Raw genomic sequence first — 21,706 nt, forward strand, 5'->3', positions numbered from 1 at the left:
GGGGGTGGGGGAGCATATTATGGGATAGCTCTTTGTACCTACTGCGGGGACTGCTTCTCCAGAAGATATTATGGGATGTCATGTGTGGGAGGGGGAGAGGGGCTGGGGGATTATTATGGGATGGTGGTGCAGAATGGGGAGGGCCTGAGGCGCTCTTCTCCCACCGCCCCCCCCACACCCCTTACTCTCTTGCCATCCTCTCTAAGGTCTGCCTTCTTTCGCAAATGGCCCAAGGAGAACACCTGAACTCTACCACCCCCCCACTCGCTCTGTGGGCACCTCAACCCATCCTAGGCATCCCGCCTAACTAGCAGCCACCTCGCGGGTGCTGAGGGGGAAAGGAAGCCCCTGGGGATGGGGAGAAGGTCCCAAAGCAGGGATGTGGTGGCCAGTGGACCACACCTCGCACCTGCCCGGCGTCCCCTTGGCTCCCCATCCCCGTGGGTCACTCTCCGTGCCCTTCTCCCTTCCCCAGAGTGGGGGCCCTCCATCCTCCTCCCCTTCCCCCTCCCCTCCATTTCCTCTCCAGCTCCCTCCACAGCCGTAACCAGTAAAACAGGCGGCCAGTTATTATGGGATGGCTGCTCCCGGCAGCTCCGCAGGGAGGGGGCGGTCACCGCGGAATGTCTCTTGTGGGTGGCTATTATGGGATGGCCGCCTCTCTTTTGGGGGGGGTGGGGGCTCGCAAGGAGAAGGATTATTATGGGATGTGCCCAGCGCAGCTGGGTGGGGCTGTCCTGGGTAGGTGAAGCTCTGGGGAAGGGGGATGGGGAAGGAAAGGAAGGAAGAGGGAGGGAAGAAGCTGGGGAGGGTGGAGTGAGCCCTGGAGCCAGACCTGAGGCCTGGCAAGAGTGACTGGCTGGAGAGGTTCTTCAGTGACAGCTGTTTGAAGAGGCCCCTGGGGGCAGGCTAGAGCTAGCCGGATCTGAGCCCTGGACACCTGGGTCCCTAAACAGCTTGTGAGCTACGGGGTCGCTGAGTCCAGGCATGCAGTGAGGAGGCCTGGGTTCTGGCTTGTGACACACGAGGGAGTAGTGCTCCTGGGTGACCACAGCACCAAGTACTCCCCTCCCTCCCTGCCTTCCTGGGTTTGAGCCTTGGGACTGTAGCTCAGGTAGGGGTCAGGCCAGGGGAGCTCTGCCACCTTGCAGTCACACCCAAGGAGCTGAGACTGTGTTGGCTCCTGCAGGACACATGCCTGGGTGGTGCCCCCCAGTCCTGCACCACCTGCATCCTGTCTAGCTATCAGAGTGCACTGTCACTGTGGCTTTTCTGTCCCATGTTGCCTTCCCAAACCCCCTTTTCTGGCAGAGCAGGGGAACCCTAGTCCCTTAGACGTCTTATGAGCAGAGTTTCTGGGACTCACAGAACAGAGATGTAGAGAGAAGAGCTAGAGAGCATGTGCTGAAAACTCCATGGACAGCCCACTCTGTTATTCCAGGTTCTTCTGTACCATGGGACGGAAGCAGAACTCTAAGATGACCAGCTAGAGAGGCTGTCCCCCTGGGTGCATTGATCAGGAGATTATCCCACCCTTAGTCTCTGTGGGCCAATCATGCTGGTGGTTTATTTATAATTTATCTGGGAGGGTAGCATGGGGCTAGGGTATGGAGGTGAAGCACAGAAGGACCACAAAAGCAAAACACAAACACACACATCCTAGCCCTCTGGAACTCAAGAAGAGAGGAAGGGGCTTTAAACTTCTCCCTGTGGTGGTATCATGGAGAGGTGGAAAGTAAGGGGAGCCGGGGGATAAGTGGGTACAACCTGCAGGGGTGGGGCAGAGGGGCTGTGGTGGACAAAAGGGACCATGTTTGTAATCACAGGCAAGAGGCTCTGACTACCCAGTTACAAAACTCTCTTCCTGGTTTATATCATGAGTCACTGTAGTAACGTGGTATATATATGTGAAGAAGAGGGTATGGGGCAGATGGAGATGTTACAGACGGGAATTTGAGCCCCGGAGGCAGGCTGGATCCCCTAGAGAAATGGGGAAGGAGGAGGGCGTACTAAGTACCTGGCAGTTCATACGCGAATGAGAAACTTCTTGAAAGGAGGTCTACCCACATTATGGTATCTTAATGAAAGAACTGCCTCCTCTCCCCCAAGTAAGGAGTACAAGTTTTCCTCTTAGTACTCAGAATAAGCATGGGGGAGGGGTTGCACAAATGAATGGGGCCCAATCTTGATGTCAAGAGAATTTAATGAGAAGACTAGGCAGCCTTGCACAATGGGGGAAACAGCCTGCGTGCCACAATGGATATGCCGAAAGGGTGGTCCAGGGAGTTAAGTCAGGTGGGAGCTGGGGGAAAGCCTTATCAGCATCACTGGTGGTCTGCTTGGAGTCGTAGGGATAGTGATTTCCCAAAGCAAGCTCTTGCCTCTTCTGAATTCATCTCTCCTCACCAGTTCTCCAGTCCTGAGGTTCTCAGAGGAGGGAGAGTCATCTGGCCAGCCCCTTTCTCTAGGGAAGTGAGATTAGAAGGGCAATGCAGAGATGATGTGAGGTTTGTCCCACTCACTTCTGGTCAGGAAGGGCCTCTCTTAGGAGGAAGTTCCGGTTTCTCTTCAACCTGTCCTACCACCAAGGGTCTTGGACTTGTGTGAAAAGCAGAGGAAGATATTATCTGACTTTGGGGTCTGGAGCGGTGGCAGCAAGGAAGTGGCGTTGGGATATTGGTTTTCACCCAGGTCCTGGTTCTCTGGGGATCAGGAAGAGGGAAAAGTGACAGGCTGTAGACTTAGGTTCTCTTAGGGCCAAAAAATTCTAAGCTTGGGCTCTCTGACTTTCTTGGGCTGGGTACCCAGTGTGGCTGCAGGGTAGGTGCAGTTAGGGAAGGGGGTGGTATGTGCTGGGAGGCTACCTTGTGACATAATAAATGAAGAAGGCATTCTGGGATGTTGACTTGTACACAGGAGGAGAAGATGGTGAACGTTATACAAAGATCAGGGGTGTTTTTTGGGTGGAGAATGGGACCTCAACAAGATGAGGATGGGGGCAGTTGGAAGTATTATGAGATTTCAGGATACAAAATGAGAAAGGATATAAATAAGAAACATGGGGTGTTGAGGGTAAGCAGAACTTGGTGTTCAAGCATGAGGATGACAGTTCTGGCATGTTGATGAGTCTCTCAAGAAGGAAGCACATGATGATATTATAGGATTTCGTATTAGAAACGCTGGATGGATGAACATTGCTTTCCAATCAAAACCCCTTAGTATGTAGGGAGCAGATAGGAGATTATCCTGACCATCCATCTATATTGTAAATCCTTTTGAAATACCTTCGGGGCTCTAGAAGGACCGCTGAGAACTTCTACTGGGATCTGATCTCTCCTGAGGTCAGTTGGGATTTGTTTTATTCTCTGTAACAGAAAATTAGGAAATAGCACTCAGTTTTCCGTTGACACCAGACATTCTATCTCATCTTGGAGTTTGGTTGTTTATGCTTCTTGAAGGGAGGCACTCCCCATGGTGCCCAGCTTTGTGCCTTGCTAGGTACTCCGTCAACATCTGTTGCATAAGCATGAGTAGTAGTGAGCAGAGGGAGAGCAGTTCTTGGATCTTTGTGTGTATATAGCGGGATCCTCAGTTCACACCATGGTGGGATGTCTATCCATAGGAATGGCCTAGGGGTGAGAATAGACCCCTTGACCTGGGGAGGCGGTGTGGGAAGAGGACTGCTGGAATGTTGAGAAATAATCTTTAGGTGGGAGTTTGTAATTATTATGGGATGCTTTGGGGTGAACTAAACTTTATGTGAATGGCTCATCTGGCCAGTACGGTATTTGGTTGGTCTTACTCAAAACTCAGCTGGAGGTAAGTGTCTGGAGAACACCTGGAATCTGGTGGGATTGGGTGGGGCCCTAGGTTGACTCTCAGTTCCTGCGTGTCTGGAAATGATGGATGAGGGAAGCTAGGGTCCACCTTAGACATCAAGAGGCTTTGTGCCAGGACACTGCTTCGGCTCATTAAGGGGTGAAGGTTGTGTACAAGTTGGGGTGGGGGAGAGGGCAATGTGGGTAGCCTGTTTCATCCTCGCTGGTGTGGGTGTTAGAATAGACTGACAGCCTGGAGACAGGGGAGGTACGAGTATGAATATTATGGGATGCCTGGCTGGAAAGGTAGAGGGGTGGTGGAGTGGAGATGAAGCATTATGGGATGTGACTCTGGGTTGTGCGGGGAGTATTATGGTATGTCTGGTTGACCACGGGTTCTTTGCAATTATTATGGGATGTCAGGGTGTGGGTGGGGGAGTAAAATTATGGGATATCTTTCCAGTGTTAGAGGAAAGGAGATTCGTTGTCCCTCTCTGGGGTGACAGTAGGGCTCTTGATCATTATGGGATATCTCTTTGATAGGGGAGCAGTGGTTATTACGGGCTGTGAACTTAGAATGAATGTGTGAAGCTTGGGGGTCATGTTGTGAGGATCTAGCCTGCAGGGGCCGAGGGCAGCGCCAGGGGGTTGGTTATTATGGGATGTCAGTGTAGAAGGTGGGAGACTGATTATTACGGGATGTGTGTGGGAGGAGGCCGAAGTGTCCGTTGTGTGGGGGGGCTGAGTTTCTGCCTATTATGGGATATCAAACTGGGGGTGGATGAAGAGTGGTTATTATGGGATGTCTGTGGGGGATGGGGATTGAGTATTATGGGATGTGAGGCTGAATGGCTGGGAGGGGTGCTTATTATGGGATGGCCATGGGGAGGGAGAGGTGACGAATTATTATGGGATGTTAGCATTAGGGCCAAGAGTGAAGAAGTTGGCAAAGGATGGCTATTATGGGATGTCTGGGGGTGTAAAGGGTTAGTTGCAAAAGGTCGGCAATACCATGAGATGTCAACAGCCCTGGCATATATGTGTATGGAGTGTGTGTGCGTGGGGGTGGTGGTGACGGGGGTGGTGGTGTTGGTGGTGTTGGTGGTGGTGTCCGTGTGTATTATGGGATGGCCAGGGGGTGGGTGGTTGCCCGGGTGACACGCGCGCGCGCGCTCGAGGGGGCGTGGTCAATGGTTGCCGGAGCGACGAGGGGGCGGGGGTTGCCCGGGAGACCTAGGGAGGAGGGTGGCGGTAGTGGAGGGGGGGTTGGAGTTGGTTGAGGTTATTATGGGCTGTCCGTGGGGGGGCGGGGCCTGTGCGGTGGGATTTCCCGGCCGGTGTTTCGGGCCCTTTAAGAGGCGACGCTGGAGCCGGAGCCATTTTCCCCCCTTCGGCCGCGGCGAGGAGGAGCCGGAGCGGGAGTGACACCGGGCCGGACCCAGCGCGACCTGCGGCGGCTCTGGGGTGAGGAGAACGCGGGGTTCCCAGAGAGACAACCCCTCTCAGCCCGACCAGCCCCGAGGGTCCTCCCTTCCACCCAGCCGCCCCTCGGGCGTCCCCGGACCCGCGGACCGCCCCCTGCCCGGGGAGCCGACCCTGCCTCTCCCTTTCCTGCAGGGCGCCCAGCCCCCGCCCTCGTCCGGCCCGAGTCTCGCTCCCCGCGACTCCCCACCTCGGGCTTGGCCTCCCACAATGCCCGGCGTCCCCCTCGCCCTTTGCTCACTTGCCCCCCGGGACACGTGGCCCGGCCCCCTGCCCGGTGGGAGCTCCGGCCCCCCACGCCCCTGCCTCCAGCCCCCTGGAGCGCCGAGCCTCCACGCCCCCTCGTCCCCGCGGCTCCTCCGGAGAACCCGAGTTGTCCCAGAGGACAGCCTTTGGAGAGCTACCCTGTCTGGGGACTGGCCCCTCCCCAGGCGCAGGGAGGCGCCCCCCCCACCCCCCCAGTGACCTTGTGTCCCTGAGCGCCTCGCCGCCGGCCGCCTCCCCCGGCCCCCCCGCGCCGCGGCCACTCGGACCCCTTCCCTCGTCACGCCCGGCTCCGTCCAGCGGCTTCTCCCCTCCCCACGCCGGCACCGGCCTGCCCTCGGGGGCGCCGCTTCCTCTTGTCTGGGGGGCTCCAGCCGGGGAGCCGGCTTCCGGGCTGCCCCCGGGAGCGTGGAACTAAAGTTCAGCCTGAGTGGTTCGGGTGCCCTGCTCGGGTGGCTGTGGGGCGGCCGGGGGTGGGCGGAAAGCGCGGCGGGGTGGGGGAGGGGGCCGTGCGCGTCACTGTTCTCTTTCTCTCCCCCCTCCCCCGCACAGTGACTCGGGCCAGTGTCGAGGGCCCCAGGCCGCAGGCAGGAGCAGCTGGGCCAATTCCCTGGCCGGGAGCGGAAGGGGATGGCGTCGGGCCTGGGCTCCCCGTCCCCCTGCTCAGCGGGCAGCGAGGAGGAGGATATGGATGCACTTTTGAACAACAGCTTGCCCCCTCCCCACCCAGGTAACAGCTTCCCCAAGGGCCCCGGGCAGGAAGGAGCCATCTGGGCCCTCCCTGGCGACTCTGGTGCGGCAGGGTTGAGTTTCTGGGCTTTCTCTGTGCAGTCGGAGGTGGAGGGCATCCGAAGGGAGTGGTTCCCTTCTGCGGAGCTGTTGTGCGAGGGGGCTGGAAGCCATGTGCCTTCTGGGCTCCGCGGACCGCGATGCAAGCTTGCTGCACTGTCTTCGGGAATGCTGTGCAGATCCCGGTTGAGGGAGCTCTCCGGGCTGGCAGGCTTTGCCTGGCGTGGGTCCTAGGAGGAACGCAGGTAGCTGGGACCCCTGGAGGCTGCGCGGCGGCGGCGGCGGCGGCGGCGGCGGCGGGGTTGAGGATTGCGGTTGGAGACCAGCCGGGCATCTCTGCTAGTAGGATCCTGTAGCTGTGGAAAGGAAAGAGGGAGTGCGGGTTACTCTGATTATTTTTAGCTTCTGATCAGTTACCGGCTTTCTGTGCAGTTTCAACCGTGTGAAGTTTGAATTGCGCTCCTCAGCTGGGATCTAGAGCGCTTTTAGTTAGGCAGATTGCTGGAATGTTGAGTGAGGCTAGGGGTAGGATGTCATAGCCTGCAGGATATACTAGGAGGAGCAAAAAGAAGGAAGGTGACACCCTGGGCACCCCTCTTCCCCTGGCAAGTGGACTTAATCCTGGCTTTTTTCCCAGGAGGTTTCTGCCCTGTGCAGGTAGCCTGGGGTTTGGGCTGGTGGTGTGAAGTGTTTGTGTCGGTGTGTTGGGGGTTGTGCTGTCTGTGTTTTGGGGTGGCTCCTTGGACTGGCCGAACCCCAGTGGTTATAACCAGCCTGCATGATTGGCATGGCTCTTGTCTATCCTCAACTGATGATGGATGTCATGTTTCTAAGTGGATGTCTCTCTCCTCTGTCCTTCGTTCTTCAGAGCACTTAGCTCAGTCACCTGCTTGTTTCCTTGATCCTTTTTTAGTTCAGTTTTTTTACGTGATGCTATTTCTTCATCTTCCTTGTTTATATTTTTATTTTAATTCTGGAGCCTGCTGGTCCTGTTTTAGCTTCCCATCAAACATCTTTCACTTTTGCCTTCTCTTTCCTTAGCTCCAGCTGCAAGTTGAGGTGGTCTGGGAGAGATGTTTCCACATTTGGCACTTTCTAAGTTGGAAGTCTTCACTTCAACCTGAGACCACTTAGGAGAGGGTCAGTCTTCTTACTGAATCTTCAGCTGTTGGGATAAGAATCTTAGGCTTGAGTCTCATCACCGTGTAGGGCAAGGTGGTAGATTTCTGTGCTATTGCCCAAGGTGGGGGTAGGGTGGTGCTAGTGGTGAGGCAGCCCCATCCCTTCTGTGCGGGGCATGAGAAGTAGCAGTGCCATCCAGCCAGTGTTGGTTCCACATCTTGGCTTCCTATTGGCCCCTTGGTATGGGGCTGCCCCTGTGTTGACTGGGAGCCTGTGGGCTCCCAGGGTGAACTCTGCCCCGAGCTGTAGCGTGACCCAGTTTTTCCACTTGCCCCACCCCATTCCTGCCCCTTTCCCAAATCGTTCTCTATATCGCAGCCAGTTTGCCGCTTGCCATGTCAGCACATCTGCCTGAGAAGTTTGAGGGTCTTAGGTGGATGGAAGGGTGTCCCTTTTGCCTCCACGAGTTTGTCCTTGTCTCTACTTCCAGCTTTTATGGAGGCGTGGCTGATTGGGAAGGGGGGCACCACAGGGATTGCTGGGGAGAAGCCCTTAAGAAAATGATTCTTTCTGGTGAGATCCAGGCTGGTGTCCCATTCCCAAGGGAATGGGAGGGGCTGTCTTGTGCCCGGCCTGATCCTGGGCTGAGAGGGAAAGGGGGAGGCTGATGGTGCTTTGTCCAGCCCAGTGCCGCCTGTTCCCTAGTATCTGCCTCGCACAGGAAGGGTGGAGTCAGAGGCATTTTAGGGCCAGTTCTGGGGGTCAGGAGCAGAGAGCATGTGTAGGAGGAAACGAAGCATTCTGTTGTGCACCACTCTCTAGGTGCTGCTCCTTTTTCTCTGTTGGATAGGTGGCTACCTCTAATCTGTTAGTGGTGGTTTAGGATCTGTGGCTTGCACTCTGGTAGAGGTGATGAGGAAACTGAGTTTCAGAGGCGTCTTGTGGGCTCCCATTCCTCAAGGTAAATCTTTTGGGTGTCAGAAGGAAGGTTGTGTGCTCTGAGCACAGCTCCACTGAACTCTTGTTAAATCTAAGCTCCGATGATTGAAAGCAGAACGATTGAGGGAGTAAGTCAGCCCCTCACATGGTGTCACCCTTCAAGGTGTCTTGGGTTTCCTTGCCTAAGACATTATCAGAATGGCCTCTTGAGAACAGTGTCATCCCACAGTAGGTGTTAGAAGAGGTGGCATCTGGACCTGGGGCCAGGTAGGGATTTGGGAAGTCTTCCGTGAGAGGGTAGTCTTTCCCCGGCTACCTCTCTCAACCGCACCCCCTCCCCTGCCACTTCCTGTCTGTCCTCTGTTGGCAGCTGGGTGCCCTGGGTTGGCTTCTGTGGTCAGGAGCCATTTTCCCTCTCCTCAGTGGGTGAGGCATTCCCTCCTTCTCTCCACTCCCTTCTCCACTCCTCCCACCTTGGGGGGGGGGGTGCCTTGGGAAGCAGGAGGGGGAGGAGGAGGGAGCCGGTGCGCCTGTGTGAATGTCTGTTACAAAGGAAGCTGCCTTCTGGCCTTTTCCTCCCCCTCTGTGCCCCTTCCCACCTAGGCCTGCCCAGGAGCTCTCAGTATTACCCCAGGCTTTGTGTGTGCTCCCAGCCGGGGAGGAGGTGGAGCCAGATTGGGGGAGGAAGGGGGGGGGATGGTGACAGCTGGGCTGATTTGGGCCCCTGGGGAGAAGAGGCTACTGACCCAGGAGAAGCTGGGGAGGAGCAGTAGAGCTGGAGATGGGGAAAGGAAATCAGCTTTGGGAGTGGGCGTGATCCTGGGCTGGCACCCGAGCCTGGGGCTTGGAGGTTCTGGTTGGTTCTGGTCGTTTTGCGCAGTGATGAGCCAAAGGGGTTAGTGAAGGGTGTGGTTTCTGGGACCCTCGAGCAGGTACTGTTCTGGGAATGTGCTGAGGGTATATTCTTTAGTTTTTGCCTTCTGCGTAGGACCGCTTATTCTCATTTCCTGGTTTATGGAATACTGGGTGGCTGGTTATAGGAGGACTAGGCCTGTTTCTCTTACTTGGTTAACTGTATGCAGCTTGATTCAGCTGTGCTGGTGAACACATAGAGGACTCGTGTTAGGGATGAGGGAGAGGAGGCAGGGGTCTGGACAGCTGCCCGAGGTGGGCCTGGTCTGGCCCGGCAGGCCTATTTCAGGCATATACAGCTCTCTCTTTGTCTGTTTTTGTCCTGAGTATCAGCTTCCTTCTGTGGCGTGTATAGCAGTTCTCTTCGGTGGAATCTGGGACAGAAGGTGGGGGAATAAAGTCTGAAGCCTCTGGATTGGGCTTAACCTTTTGCTATTGATCTTTTCCCTGCCTGCCTTTCTTTGCCAAAATATACGTAGAAAACGAAGAGGACCCGGAAGAGGATTTGTCAGAAGCAGAGACTCCAAAGCTCAAGAAAAAGAAAAAGCCTAAGAAGCCTCGGGACCCTAAAATCCCTAAGAGCAAGCGCCAAAAAAAGGAGGTGAGTGGGTGACTGGACGTTACGGGCAGCAGGGGGAAATGGGAGGTGCTCTGTGGAGGGCTGGGGCCTTCGTTTCTTGCCCTGGGGCGGTGGGCCAGGTCCTGGGCATGAGCCTCAGGGCCGTCCTGAGGGCAGCGTGTGTGTAGCATGTGTGTGTGTGTCTCCCTCTCCCCCTTCCCTGCTCCAGCGTGTGCTCTTATGCCGGCAGCTGGGGGACAGCTCTGGGGAGGGGCCGGAGTTTGTGGAGGAGGACGAAGAGGTGGCCCTGCGCTCAGACAGTGAGGGCAGCGACTATACCCCTGGCAAGAAGAAGAAGAAGAAGCTCGGACCCAAGAAAGAAAAGAGGAGTAAGTCCAAGCGGAAAGAGGAAGAGGAGGAGGACGACGAAGACGATGAGTCAAAGGTGCCGGGACCTCCGTCCTCTTCTCTGTACTCCTGTCCCTTGTTTTCCAGACACTCTGCTGCCCCTTAGAATGTTTTCTCTCCACCTGTTTCTAATGATTTCTTCTTAGCCCTCTTACCCTGGACTTGCCAGCCTTAGTGGCACCTCAAAATCCCTTGGCGAGGCTGGGCACTAGGAGTCAGGCTTTGACTTTGCTCTCTCTGCAGGAGCCTAAATCATCTGCTCAGCTCCTGGAAGACTGGGGCATGGAAGACATTGACCATGTGTTCTCAGAGGAGGATTATCGCACTCTCACCAACTACAAGGCCTTCAGCCAGTTTGTCCGGTAAACAGGAGGGTCTTGGGGGCAGGAGGTGGAGGGCGCTTCTGTAATCGCCTCTCACCTCCCCCGCCCCCTTTACTTTTAAACTTTTGCTCTTTTCTGTTCCTGCCATTTTTCCCCCAGACCCCTCATTGCTGCCAAAAACCCCAAGATCGCTGTCTCCAAGATGATGATGGTTCTGGGTGCGAAGTGGCGGGAGTTCAGCACCAACAACCCCTTCAAAGGCAGTTCTGGGGCTTCCGTGGCAGCAGCCGCAGCTGCGGCAGTGGCCGTGGTGGAGAGCATGGTGACGGCCACTGAAGTTGCACCTCCTCCGCCCCCTGTGGAGGTGCCTATCCGCAAGGCCAAGACCAAGGAGGGCAAAGGTGACATGGGACTCAGTGAGAGTGGGGACTAGTGCGGGCTTGGGATGTCGAAGTTGGAGGAAGCACGGACGCGCTATTCTGTCAGCCCAAAGATGGAAGCTAGGAGGTGGGAATGAACCGTGGATTAGGAGGGGAACTGGGGAAGCTGGCCATGTAGAAATATTTTAGGTGGGGAATATTTTATTGGGTTGGCCAAAAAGTTCATTCTGTTTTTTCAGTAAGATGGCTCTAGTAGCACTTAGTAGTTGTCTTTAACTTCATTCGAAACAATTTCGTTAGGTTGTATTGTGACAGCTGTCATATCAGCGTGCATTTAAAAAAAAACTTAATCAAAATTGGTGAATTTTTGTGTAGCCATTTTAATATTGAAGATGGAAGAAAAAAAGCAACATTTTCGACGTATTATGCTTTATTATTTCAAGAAAGGTAAAAAGGCAACTGGAACGCAAAAAAAGATTTGTGCAGTGTATGGAGAAGGCGCTGTGACTGATGGAACTTGTCAGAAGTGGTTTGCGAAGTTTTGTGCTGGAAATTTCTTGCTGGACGATGCTCCACGGCCAGGTAGACCAGTTAAAGTTGATAGTGATCAAATCGAGACCTTAATTGAGAACAGTCAACGTTATACCATGCGAGAGATAGCCGACATACTCAGAATCTCCAAATCAAGTGTTCAAAATCATTTGCACCAGCTTGGTTACGTTAATCGCTTTGATGTTTGGGTTCCACATAAGTTGAGTGAAAAAAATCTTCTCGACCGTATTTCCTCACGCCACTCTCTACTTAAATGTAAGGAAAATGTTGCATTTTTAAGACAAATTGTGACAGGTGGTGAAAAGTGGATGCTGTACAATAATGTGGAATGGAAAAGATGGTGGGGCAAACGAAATGAACCACCACCCACTATGCCAAGGGCCGGTCTCCATCCAAAGAAGGTGATGCTGTGTATATGGTGGGATTGGAAGGGAGTCCTCTTTTATGAGCTCTTTCTAGAAAACGAAATGATTAATTCCAACAACTAGTGCTCCCAGTTAGACCAGCTGAAAGCAGCACTCGACGAAAAGCGTCCGGAATTAGTCAACAGAAAATGCATCATCTTCCATCAGGCTATTGTAAGACTGCATGTTTCTTTGATGACCAGGCAAAAACTGTTACAGCTTGGCTGGGAGGTTCTGATTCCTCCGCCATATTCACCAGACATTGCACCTTCAGATTTCCATCTGTTTCGGTCTTTACAAAATTCTTTTAATGGAAAAAATTTCGATTCCCTGGAAGACTGTGAAAGGCACCTGGAACAGTTCTTTGCTCAAAAAGAAGATGGAATTATGAAGTTGCCTGAAAAATGGCAGAGGGTAGTGGAACAAAACGGTGAATACGCTGTTCAATAAAGTTCTTGGTGAAAATGAAAAATGTGTCTTTTATGTTTACTTAAAAACCGAGGGAACTTTTTGGCCAACCTAATATCTTTCCCATGTTCTGCTCTGTGGTGTGTATTTGGATTGTATGATCTTACCTGCTTTCTCCTGATTTAGGTCCCAATGCTCGGAGGAAGCCCAAGGGCAGCCCTCGAGTCCCTGATGCCAAGAAGCCTAAGCCCAAGAAAGTAGCTCCCCTGAAAATCAAGCTGGGAGGTTTTGGTTCTAAGCGTAAGAGATCCTCGGTGAGAGCCCAGCCTATCCGCTGGTGAGGGTGCCTTAGCTAACGGGGAGGATGTGGTCTTATGTCAGGATTCAGGGTTCACGGTAGGTGCATGAGGATGTGGGGAGTTGGCCATAGAAGAGGTGACTAGGCTCCCTTGCGGGGATTCCAGCACCCCTAGTAAAAGGGTGATCCCTTCTCCACCACTCTCTCCTTCCCCTCGGCCTGAACCTCTAACCTTCTCATCCTGCCAGAGTGAGGATGACGACTTAGATGTGGAGTCTGACTTCGATGATGCCAGTATCAATAGCTACTCTGTTTCTGATGGTTCTACCAGCCGCAGTAGCCGCAGCCGCAAGAAACTCCGGACCACGAAAAAGAAAAAGAAAGGTGTGTTTCTCTTCTGTATCAGTATGTAATGGAATGAGGGGGGGGGAATGATTGGGGAAGCATCTCCCTAAGGAGATAGGGGCTGGGTTTAGGGGGGTGGGGGGAGGTAGGTGTTTTCTAATAACTGGGCTTTCCCTCTTCCTTGCCTAGGCGAGGAGGAGGTGACTGCTGTGGATGGTTATGAGACAGACCACCAGGACTATTGTGAGGTGTGCCAGCAAGGCGGAGAGATCATCCTGTGTGATACCTGTCCCCGAGCTTACCACATGGTCTGCCTGGATCCGGATATGGAGAAGGCTCCCGAGGGCAAGTGGAGCTGCCCACACTGCGTGAGTGCCCGGCCATCGTGGCCCTTTGGGACCCTCAAGCGGAAGAGTGGGATGATGAAACTCTTTCGGGCCTGGGTGGGGGTAGAAGTGGGAAGCTTTCAAAGGAATGATGGGCGCGGTTCAGACGGGGGTGGGGTGGGGGTGGTAGTAATCTGACTCTGTGGTCCTTGACGGCAGGAGAAGGAAGGCATCCAGTGGGAGGCTAAAGAGGACAATTCGGAGGGTGAGGAGATCCTGGAAGAGGTGGGGGGAGACCCTGAAGAGGAGGATGACCACCACATGGAGTTCTGTCGGGTCTGCAAGGATGGGGGGGAGCTGCTCTGCTGTGATGCCTGTCCTTCCTCCTACCACATCCACTGCCTGAACCCGCCCCTTCCAGAGATCCCCAACGGAGAGTGGCTCTGTCCCCGCTGTACGGTGGGTGCCTGGCCCCGGCCGGTGGTCCAGCAGCAGGGTTTACCCCTCTTACGTGTAGGTGTCGTGAGGCTGAGGTGCAGGAGAGGTCACTGGAGAGCTATAGGCCTTTTAGCCCTGAGGCATGGACTTTCCTTCCTCGTAGAGTCACGGGATACCTTGTTCTGGGAAACTGTAGGACTAACTTTGAACAGAGTTGATGCTTTGCCAGCTCTCCGAAGTGGGATGGAGCGGTGTTCTTTTAGCCCAGAATATCCTTTGCTGTCTTGACACCCAGCCTCGAGGTCTTGGTAGCTTGGTGATATAACAGGGCCACTGAATGCTGTTAGATTGCTTAAGAGAGGAATTCTGAGCCCCAGGTCTGTGACTTTTCTGTGCCTACTTGTTCTGGGTTATTGTGGAAGTCTAGCTACTGGCTCTGTTAGGCAGATAGGAGTGATAATGTCTCACAAATCCTGGATGAAGTCCAGAAACAGAGAGGGAATTCTGTTCTTCTCTCCTGGGATTAGGGTCCTGGGTGGGATTAGGTCTTACTTGAAATGAGGTTTTAATAATGCTTTGATGAGGTTGAAGCTGCCTGTGGGCTGTGCCGTGGTAATGATTCGGTGTTGGATCATCTCTTTTCCTCTTAGTGTCCAGCTCTTAAGGGCAAAGTTCAGAAGATCCTAATCTGGAAGTGGGGGCAGCCACCATCCCCCACACCAGTGCCTCGGCCCCCAGATGCTGATCCCAATACTCCGTCCCCCAAACCCTTGGAGGGGCGGCCGGAGCGGCAGTTCTTTGTGAAATGGCAAGGCATGTCGTACTGGCACTGCTCCTGGGTGTCTGAGCTGCAGGTAAACCTGGGATAGAGTAGGTGTGGGGCTGCAGTGAAGAGGGTGGTGAGAGAAAGCAGCCTTGTGGGTAGAAGGCGTGGACGTAACTCCTTGGTGACTTCTTTCTCTTTCCGCTTGCAGTTGGAGCTGCACTGTCAAGTAATGTTCCGAAACTATCAGCGGAAGAATGATATGGATGAGCCACCCTCTGGGGACTTCGGTGGTGATGAAGAGAAGAGCCGAAAGCGGAAGAACAAGGACCCTAAGTTTGCAGAGATGGAGGAACGCTTCTATCGCTACGGGATAAAACCTGAGTGGATGATGATCCACCGAATTCTCAACCACAGGTACCAGGGGAGCTGGGCCAGGCTGCGTTTGTCTTGGGCACACTGGAGGTGGGCAGCGTATCCGCGGGGGATTAATTAAGAAAATGGATGTTGCCAGTAAGTTACAGTTGGATGAGACACTCAGTGTGTTATTAACTGACTGAATCCTGGTATTTGAGCCATAAACTGTAGGTTAGAGATCATTTTTGGTGCAAAGACTGGTAGACCAGATGTATTTGGTTCTGAATACGTGTGGTGTCTGGCCCCCTTGAGGTCTGGTTTTTGAGAGGAGCTAGAGCAGGGTGGCCTTCTGGCTCTGAAGGTTTTCTCTCCTTGACTTTGCAGTGTGGACAAGAAGGGCCATGTCCACTACTTGATCAAGTGGCGGGACTTGCCCTACGATCAGGCATCCTGGGAGAGTGAGGATGTGGAGATACAGGACTACGACCTGTTCAAGCAGAGCTATTGGAATCACAGGTGAGGGACTTTGATGAGTAGAGCTGCTGCTCATTGAGAAGGACTTCAGGCAGCTGTGTGACGTATCTGTCTTCCTTAGGGAGCTGATGAGGGGTGAGGAAGGACGACCAGGCAAGAAGCTCAAGAAGGTGAAGCTGAGGAAGTTGGAGAGGCCCCCTGAAACCCCAACGGTTGACGTGAGTCAGCAGGAGAGGGAGGGCGGTTTGTCGGGTAGGACGACGTATGCTCTGTGCTCCAGTCTGAAGGCATCATCTCAAGTGATCACTGTAGCTAAGTTGCTTCACACAGACTGCTTCCCTAATTCTCCACATCTCTGTAAATCAGGGGAAATATACTAGGATTACTTTATATTCTCTCTTCCTCATTAGAAAAATAAAAACATAGATGTTAGTGTTTATATGACTGAGGAGGTGTTACGTATGGAGGGGTCACATAACCGAGCTTTTGTGAAACTTATTTTGGAACCTGGGTCTTCTGACCCTTAATTCATGGCTCAATTCTTCCAGGGTTTTGTGTAACATAAGGTGAGTCTGGTTAAGTTTAAACAGATAAATCTAGAGGGGGCATAGGATCATTTACCTGGTGGTTCCTGACCAGTAGAATTTACTGTACTGCCAAGGAGACTTTGATGTGTCTTTCTTGGATGTCTGTAGGACCAAGATCTCCGTCTTGCCTTGCTTCCTGGAGGATCCTAAATAAAACACAAAGTTACAGTAACCATTAAGCACCTTTTTCCCACCATTTTTTGTGGCCCCCTCGGGTAGGATCTAGTGAGAGTGTGTCAGGAGGAGGCAGCTGCTGTCTTACAGAAGGAAGGGAATTCCTGGCCAGCTCTTGACTTCTTTATTTCATCCTTCAGCCAACAGTGAAATATGAGCGACAGCCAGAGTATCTGGACGCTACAGGTGGAACCCTGCACCCCTATCAGATGGAGGGTTTGAACTGGTTGCGCTTCTCCTGGGCTCAAGGCACCGACACCATCTTGGCTGACGAGATGGGCCTTGGGAAGACCGTTCAGACCGCCGTCTTCCTCTACTCCCTCTACAAGGAGGTAGGAGAGCTGGGGCTGTTAGTTTTTTGTGTGGGTATTTTGTGTTCGTGATCTTCGCTTACACTCTGAGGAGACAGAAAAAGGAAGAAAAAATATTGGTCTCTGGCCCTGGAGAACAGTGTTGAGTGACAGTAAGATAGACGCAAGTACACAGAGACAGACTGGAGGGAATGGAGCTGTGGGTGGGATTAGCGGTGGGTGCCTGGAGCCTCGGTCCTGGGGGACGGATACGCGCTGAGACAAGCAGAACTGTGGGTAGAAGTAGTGGGGAGGGACACGGAGCGGCAGGGGCGCGGTGTGAGCGCGCGGCAGGGCAGGCGGGGCGTGTCGGCACATGGAGAAGGGAGGGAGAGGAGCGCCGTGCACACGGCCGTCCTCCGCCCACTCCGGGGCAGGGGCAGGGGGGGCGCTCGGGTTGCGTGTGGGACCCTCAGTCCTTACTCTCCATCTCCTCTTCTTCCTCAAAGGGTCATTCCAAAGGCCCCTTCCTAGTGAGCGCCCCTCTTTCCACCATCATCAACTGGGAGCGGGAGTTTGAAATGTGGGCTCCAGATATGTATGTGGTGACCTACGTGGGTGACAAAGACAGCCGTGCCATCATCCGAGAGAATGAGTTCTCCTTTGAGGACAATGCGATTCGTGGTGGCAAGAAGGCTTCCCGCATGAAGGTACCTCAGCGGGAGGGAGACCCACCCTCGGAGAGGGGAGTTGTTGCTTTGGGCCCCTCGTGCCCCGGTCCCCGGGGTGAGGCAAAAGGATAATAGCCGGGAGGAGGGAAACCCCCCGGAGTCCCTTGACTTGGCCTGTACCGGCAGAGTTGGACAGGAGTGACCAGGTTGCCTTCTTGTGCAGAAAGAGGCATCTGTGAAGTTCCACGTGCTGCTGACGTCCTATGAGTTGATCACCATTGACATGGCCATCTTGGGCTCTATTGACTGGGCCTGCCTCATCGTGGATGAAGCCCATCGGCTCAAGAACAATCAGTCTAAGGTGAGGGGGGGCGGGAGGTATGGCCTCCAGTTTTAGTGTTCTAGTACTACCTACTCATTAAGGGGAGACCTAGGAGGACAGGAAAGGGAGAAAGACTCTCTGCCTTCCTTCCTCACTCGTGGTAGGTGACCCTTGGAGGCCAGGCCTTGAAAGTAAGATGGAGGGCTTCCCTGGCGGTCCAATGGTTAAGAGTCCACGCTTCCATTACACGGGGCACGGGTTCAGTCCCTGGTCAGGGAACTGGGATCCTGCGTGCCGCACGGTGCGACCAAAAAAAAAGAAAAAAGAGTTAGTAACGGGAAAGAAGATAAAGGAAAAAAAAAAGGTGGGGATTGGGGCGTAACTGCTGGGCGGCAAGGCAGAAGTCTGTGGACGTGTGCTGGAGCCTCTTCTTAGTGAATTCCGCTTCTCTCCTGCCTCACCAGTTCTTCCGGGTCTTAAACGGTTACTCGCTCCAGCACAAGCTGTTGCTGACAGGGACTCCGTTACAGAACAACCTGGAAGAGTTGTTTCACCTGCTCAACTTCCTCACCCCTGAGAGGTTCCAGTGAGTGTGTGCTTATCCATAATCGGCTCTGCATTCTTCTAATTCTTCCTTTTGCCCGTTTCCTATGTCACTTTTCCTTTCTTCCTTTCCCCCTCTCCAACAACTTTTTCCTTTCTCTTTCTGAAGCAATTTGGAAGGCTTCTTGGAGGAGTTTGCTGACATTGCCAAGGAGGACCAGATTAAAAAACTGCATGACATGCTGGGGCCTCACATGTTGCGGCGGCTCAAAGCTGACGTGTTCAAGAACATGCCTTCCAAGACAGAACTGATTGTGCGTGTGGAGTTGAGCCCTATGCAGAAGTGAGTCTGAAGGGACAGAAGCACTGGCTCCGTTTTGCAGACACACTTAGACGCCTGCCAGTCTGCACGGTGTTTCCTTCTCCATACTCCGCCGCAAGGCGTGTGGTGACAGGAGCCAGCGAGGGCTAAAGAAACCTGTTGCCAGGTTGCTGGGGCCCAGAGTTCTTTTTTTTTTTTTCTTTAACATCTTTACTGAAGTATAATTGCTTTACAGTGGTGCGGCCCAGAGTTCTTATTGAGTTAGTCCTTACCTTGTTTAAAATGATGATGGTGGCGCTTCTTAGGTTTCCTCAGTCCCAAAGTGAGATATGCCGGAAAGAAGAACCCAGACCCTGGGACTGCATTGTGAGTCACATAAAGGCTCTTGAGCGTGACTTATCTTGCTGTCTTGCCCACGTAGGAAATACTACAAGTACATCCTCACTCGAAACTTTGAAGCGCTCAATGCTCGAGGTGGCGGCAACCAGGTCTCTTTGCTGAATGTCGTGATGGATCTTAAAAAGTGCTGCAACCACCCGTATCTTTTCCCCGTGGCTGCCATGGTACGTTGTGCCACCTCTTGTTCCTCCCTGGGCGGGAACTGCTCCATTTGGGGTTTCTTACAATATTTTTTTCTTTTTTGCTTATTTCCTCAGGAAGCCCCTAAGATGCCTAATGGCATGTATGATGGCAGTGCCCTAATCAGAGCATCTGGGAAGTTATTGCTGCTTCAGAAGATGCTCAAGAACCTTAAGGAGGGTGGGCACCGTGTACTCATCTTCTCCCAGGTATTGTGTGGGAGCTTTTGTGGGTAGCAGTGGACAGCTCAGTGACACAGCGGAGGGATTGTCATCTGATTAATCCCATAATTAAAGTATGCTCATTTTCCAGATGACCAAGATGCTGGACCTGCTAGAGGATTTCTTGGAACATGAAGGTTATAAATATGAACGTATTGATGGTGGAATCACTGGGAACATGCGTCAGGAGGCCATTGACCGCTTCAATGGTGAGGGGGAAGGAGTGGCTTCGGTCCTGGCATCCTCGCTCACGGCTCTGGACCGATCACTTGTTCTTCTTGAGCATCTGCTTTTCTGTGTAGTGGTTTAGGGTCTTTTGTCAATTGACGTGGAAGAGTACTTTTGAATGTCGTGATTGGAAGGATGTTTGGATTATTGCTAGGAGATTGTTTATTCCCTTTGGAGTCTTTGTTCTTTCTGCTAAAAAGAAGGGCACTTTATTTAACCCTCCGCATTGCATCTAGAGGCCCAGGAGGGACCAGGACTTACCAAACCCAGATAGCAAGTTAGTGGCAGGATTGTCTCGGTAGCCACTACCACCTCCTCTTCTTTTTTTTTACTTTTTAATTCGAAATAATTGTGAACTTAAAGTTCAAAAAATAATACAGGGAGTTGGTGTATACACTTCACCCAGCTTTTCTTAATAATGACTTACATAACCTCAGTACAGTGATCAAACACAGGGAATTAACACTGGTGTCATACTACTACCTAAACTGTAGACTTGAATTGAATGTCACCACTGTTCCTGTGTCAGGATCCAGTCCCAGATCCCACGTTGAGCGTAGTTGTTTCTCTTCCAGTTCTTCCTTCTTTCCTTTCCTTTCATGAGGTTGATACCTTTGATGACGACTGGTTAGCTCTCTTGTAGAACGTCTCTGCTTTTTTTTTTTTTTTTTTTTTTGCGGTACGCGGGCCTCTCACTGTTGTGGCGTCTCCTGTTGCGGAGCACAGGCTCTGGACGCGCAGGCTCAGCGGCCATAGCTCACGGGCCCAGCCGCTCCGCGGCATGTGGGATCCTCCCGGACCGGGGCATGAACCCGTGTCCCGTGCATCGGCAGGCGGACTCTCAACCACTGTGCCACCAGGGAAGCCCTAGAACGTCTCTGCTTTGTCTGATATTTTCTCATGCTGAGATTGACACTAGACATTTTGGACAGGAATCCCAGAGAAGCGATGCTGCAGTGCATCATTCCTAGGGAGGACATGATGTTGATAATGTTCCATTGCTGGTGTTAACCTTGATCACTTGGTTAAGGTGGTGTCTGTTGAATTCCTTCCATGTAAAGTTACTCTTTTTTTTTTTTCATTGTGATTAATAAATATCTTGAGGGAGATACTTGAGACTGTGGTGACATCCTGTTTCTCCTTAAACTTTCACACTTATTTCAGTATCCATTGGTGGACCTTGCTTATGAGTATTACTTATTAATATTATTAGTTTTGTGTTTGCCTAATGAGGTGGTTTTTTTTTTTTTTTTTTTTTTTTTTTTTTTTTTTGGGGGGGTTTTTTTTTTTTTTTTTTTTTTTTCTTTTTTTTTGAGGTGGTTTTTTTTTTTTTTTTAATTCAAATATAGTTGGTTTACAATGTTGTGTTAATTTCTGCTGTACAGCAAAGTGATTCGGTTATGCATATATATACATTCTTTTAAAAATATACATTCTTTTTCATGTTCTTTTTCATGATGGTTTATCACAGGATACTGAGTACAGTTCCCTGTGCTGTGCGGTAGGACCTTGTTGTTGATCCATATTCTATATACAGTAGTTTGCATCTGCTAATGAGGTTTTATATCTCTGATATTCCTTAAACATTTATTAACTGGAATTCCAGAGACACCTCTAATGGTGTTTTTGGTTCCTCTCTTAGCACCAGGTGCTCAGCAGTTCTGCTTCTTGCTTTCTACTCGAGCTGGGGGCCTTGGAATCAATCTGGCCACTGCTGACACAGTTATTATCTATGACTCTGACTGGAACCCCCATAATGACATCCAGGTGAGCAGAGGTAGCAGCCTTGGTCTACAGTGACGTTTTGGAAATGCATAGTGTTCTCTGTGAGGGCTCCACCATCTGGGATTAGTTGTTTTGGGGGAAACGATAGATTGTTTTCAAATGTCTTTTACCTTATTGTAAGCCAGAGAGTTTGGGTTAGCTATGGTCCTATTTTGGGTAACATGATAGAGGGTGGTATCTTGGGGTAGGGGTGCAAAGGGAAGTTTTGTGTGAGGGCAAGCTGCAGCTCCTGCCTTATGCTGGATTTAACTTATTATGTGGGAGTCAGGGCAAGAGTAGAAGTAAGGAAATATGATTACTTCAATTTTTGCCTCCGTTTTGTGCACAACTCCAGGCCTTTAGCAGAGCTCACCGTATTGGGCAAAATAAGAAGGTGATGATCTATCGGTTTGTGACCCGTGCGTCAGTAGAAGAGCGCATCACGCAGGTGGCAAAGAAGAAGATGATGCTGACGCATCTAGTTGTTCGGCCTGGGCTGGGCTCCAAGACTGGATCCATGTCCAAACAGGAGCTTGATGACATCCTCAAGTTTGGCACTGAGGAGCTCTTCAAGGACGAAGCCACAGATGGAGGTGAGCTAGGCAGGAGCTTGTTTTGGTGTGGGGCTTGGCTTCTCTAAAGGG

The 21,706-nt window shown here is 52.3% G+C and overlaps 1 protein-coding gene across 1 annotated transcript in view; it reads left to right on the forward strand.

The window, feature by feature from the left end:
* Positions 1 to 5,197: 5,197 nt before the first annotated feature.
* The window catches only part of CHD4 (chromodomain helicase DNA binding protein 4), a 29,313-nt gene continuing 12,804 nt past the window's right edge, over positions 5,198 to 21,706 (forward strand). Inside the window, exons 1-24 of the mRNA XM_007469423.1 lie at positions 5,198 to 5,282; positions 6,117 to 6,294; positions 9,806 to 9,927; positions 10,115 to 10,330; positions 10,537 to 10,655; positions 10,776 to 11,017; positions 12,547 to 12,674; positions 12,907 to 13,042; positions 13,193 to 13,371; positions 13,549 to 13,788; positions 14,418 to 14,621; positions 14,742 to 14,947; positions 15,272 to 15,403; positions 15,483 to 15,579; positions 16,263 to 16,454; positions 16,922 to 17,122; positions 17,307 to 17,444; positions 17,870 to 17,991; positions 18,118 to 18,291; positions 18,692 to 18,833; positions 18,927 to 19,058; positions 19,162 to 19,279; positions 20,941 to 21,065; positions 21,418 to 21,655. Of these exons, the coding sequence (XP_007469485.1) occupies positions 6,195 to 6,294; positions 9,806 to 9,927; positions 10,115 to 10,330; positions 10,537 to 10,655; positions 10,776 to 11,017; positions 12,547 to 12,674; positions 12,907 to 13,042; positions 13,193 to 13,371; positions 13,549 to 13,788; positions 14,418 to 14,621; positions 14,742 to 14,947; positions 15,272 to 15,403; positions 15,483 to 15,579; positions 16,263 to 16,454; positions 16,922 to 17,122; positions 17,307 to 17,444; positions 17,870 to 17,991; positions 18,118 to 18,291; positions 18,692 to 18,833; positions 18,927 to 19,058; positions 19,162 to 19,279; positions 20,941 to 21,065; positions 21,418 to 21,655 (3,703 nt within the window). The 5' untranslated portion in view covers positions 5,198 to 5,282; positions 6,117 to 6,194. The remainder of the gene's footprint in view (positions 5,283 to 6,116; positions 6,295 to 9,805; positions 9,928 to 10,114; positions 10,331 to 10,536; positions 10,656 to 10,775; positions 11,018 to 12,546; positions 12,675 to 12,906; positions 13,043 to 13,192; positions 13,372 to 13,548; positions 13,789 to 14,417; positions 14,622 to 14,741; positions 14,948 to 15,271; positions 15,404 to 15,482; positions 15,580 to 16,262; positions 16,455 to 16,921; positions 17,123 to 17,306; positions 17,445 to 17,869; positions 17,992 to 18,117; positions 18,292 to 18,691; positions 18,834 to 18,926; positions 19,059 to 19,161; positions 19,280 to 20,940; positions 21,066 to 21,417; positions 21,656 to 21,706) is intronic.

The sequence above is a fragment of the Lipotes vexillifer genome, unplaced genomic scaffold (genome assembly GCF_000442215.2).
Source record: "Lipotes vexillifer unplaced genomic scaffold, Lipotes_vexillifer_v1.1 scaffold395, whole genome shotgun sequence".
Classification (NCBI taxonomy): domain Eukaryota; kingdom Metazoa; phylum Chordata; class Mammalia; order Artiodactyla; family Lipotidae; genus Lipotes; species Lipotes vexillifer.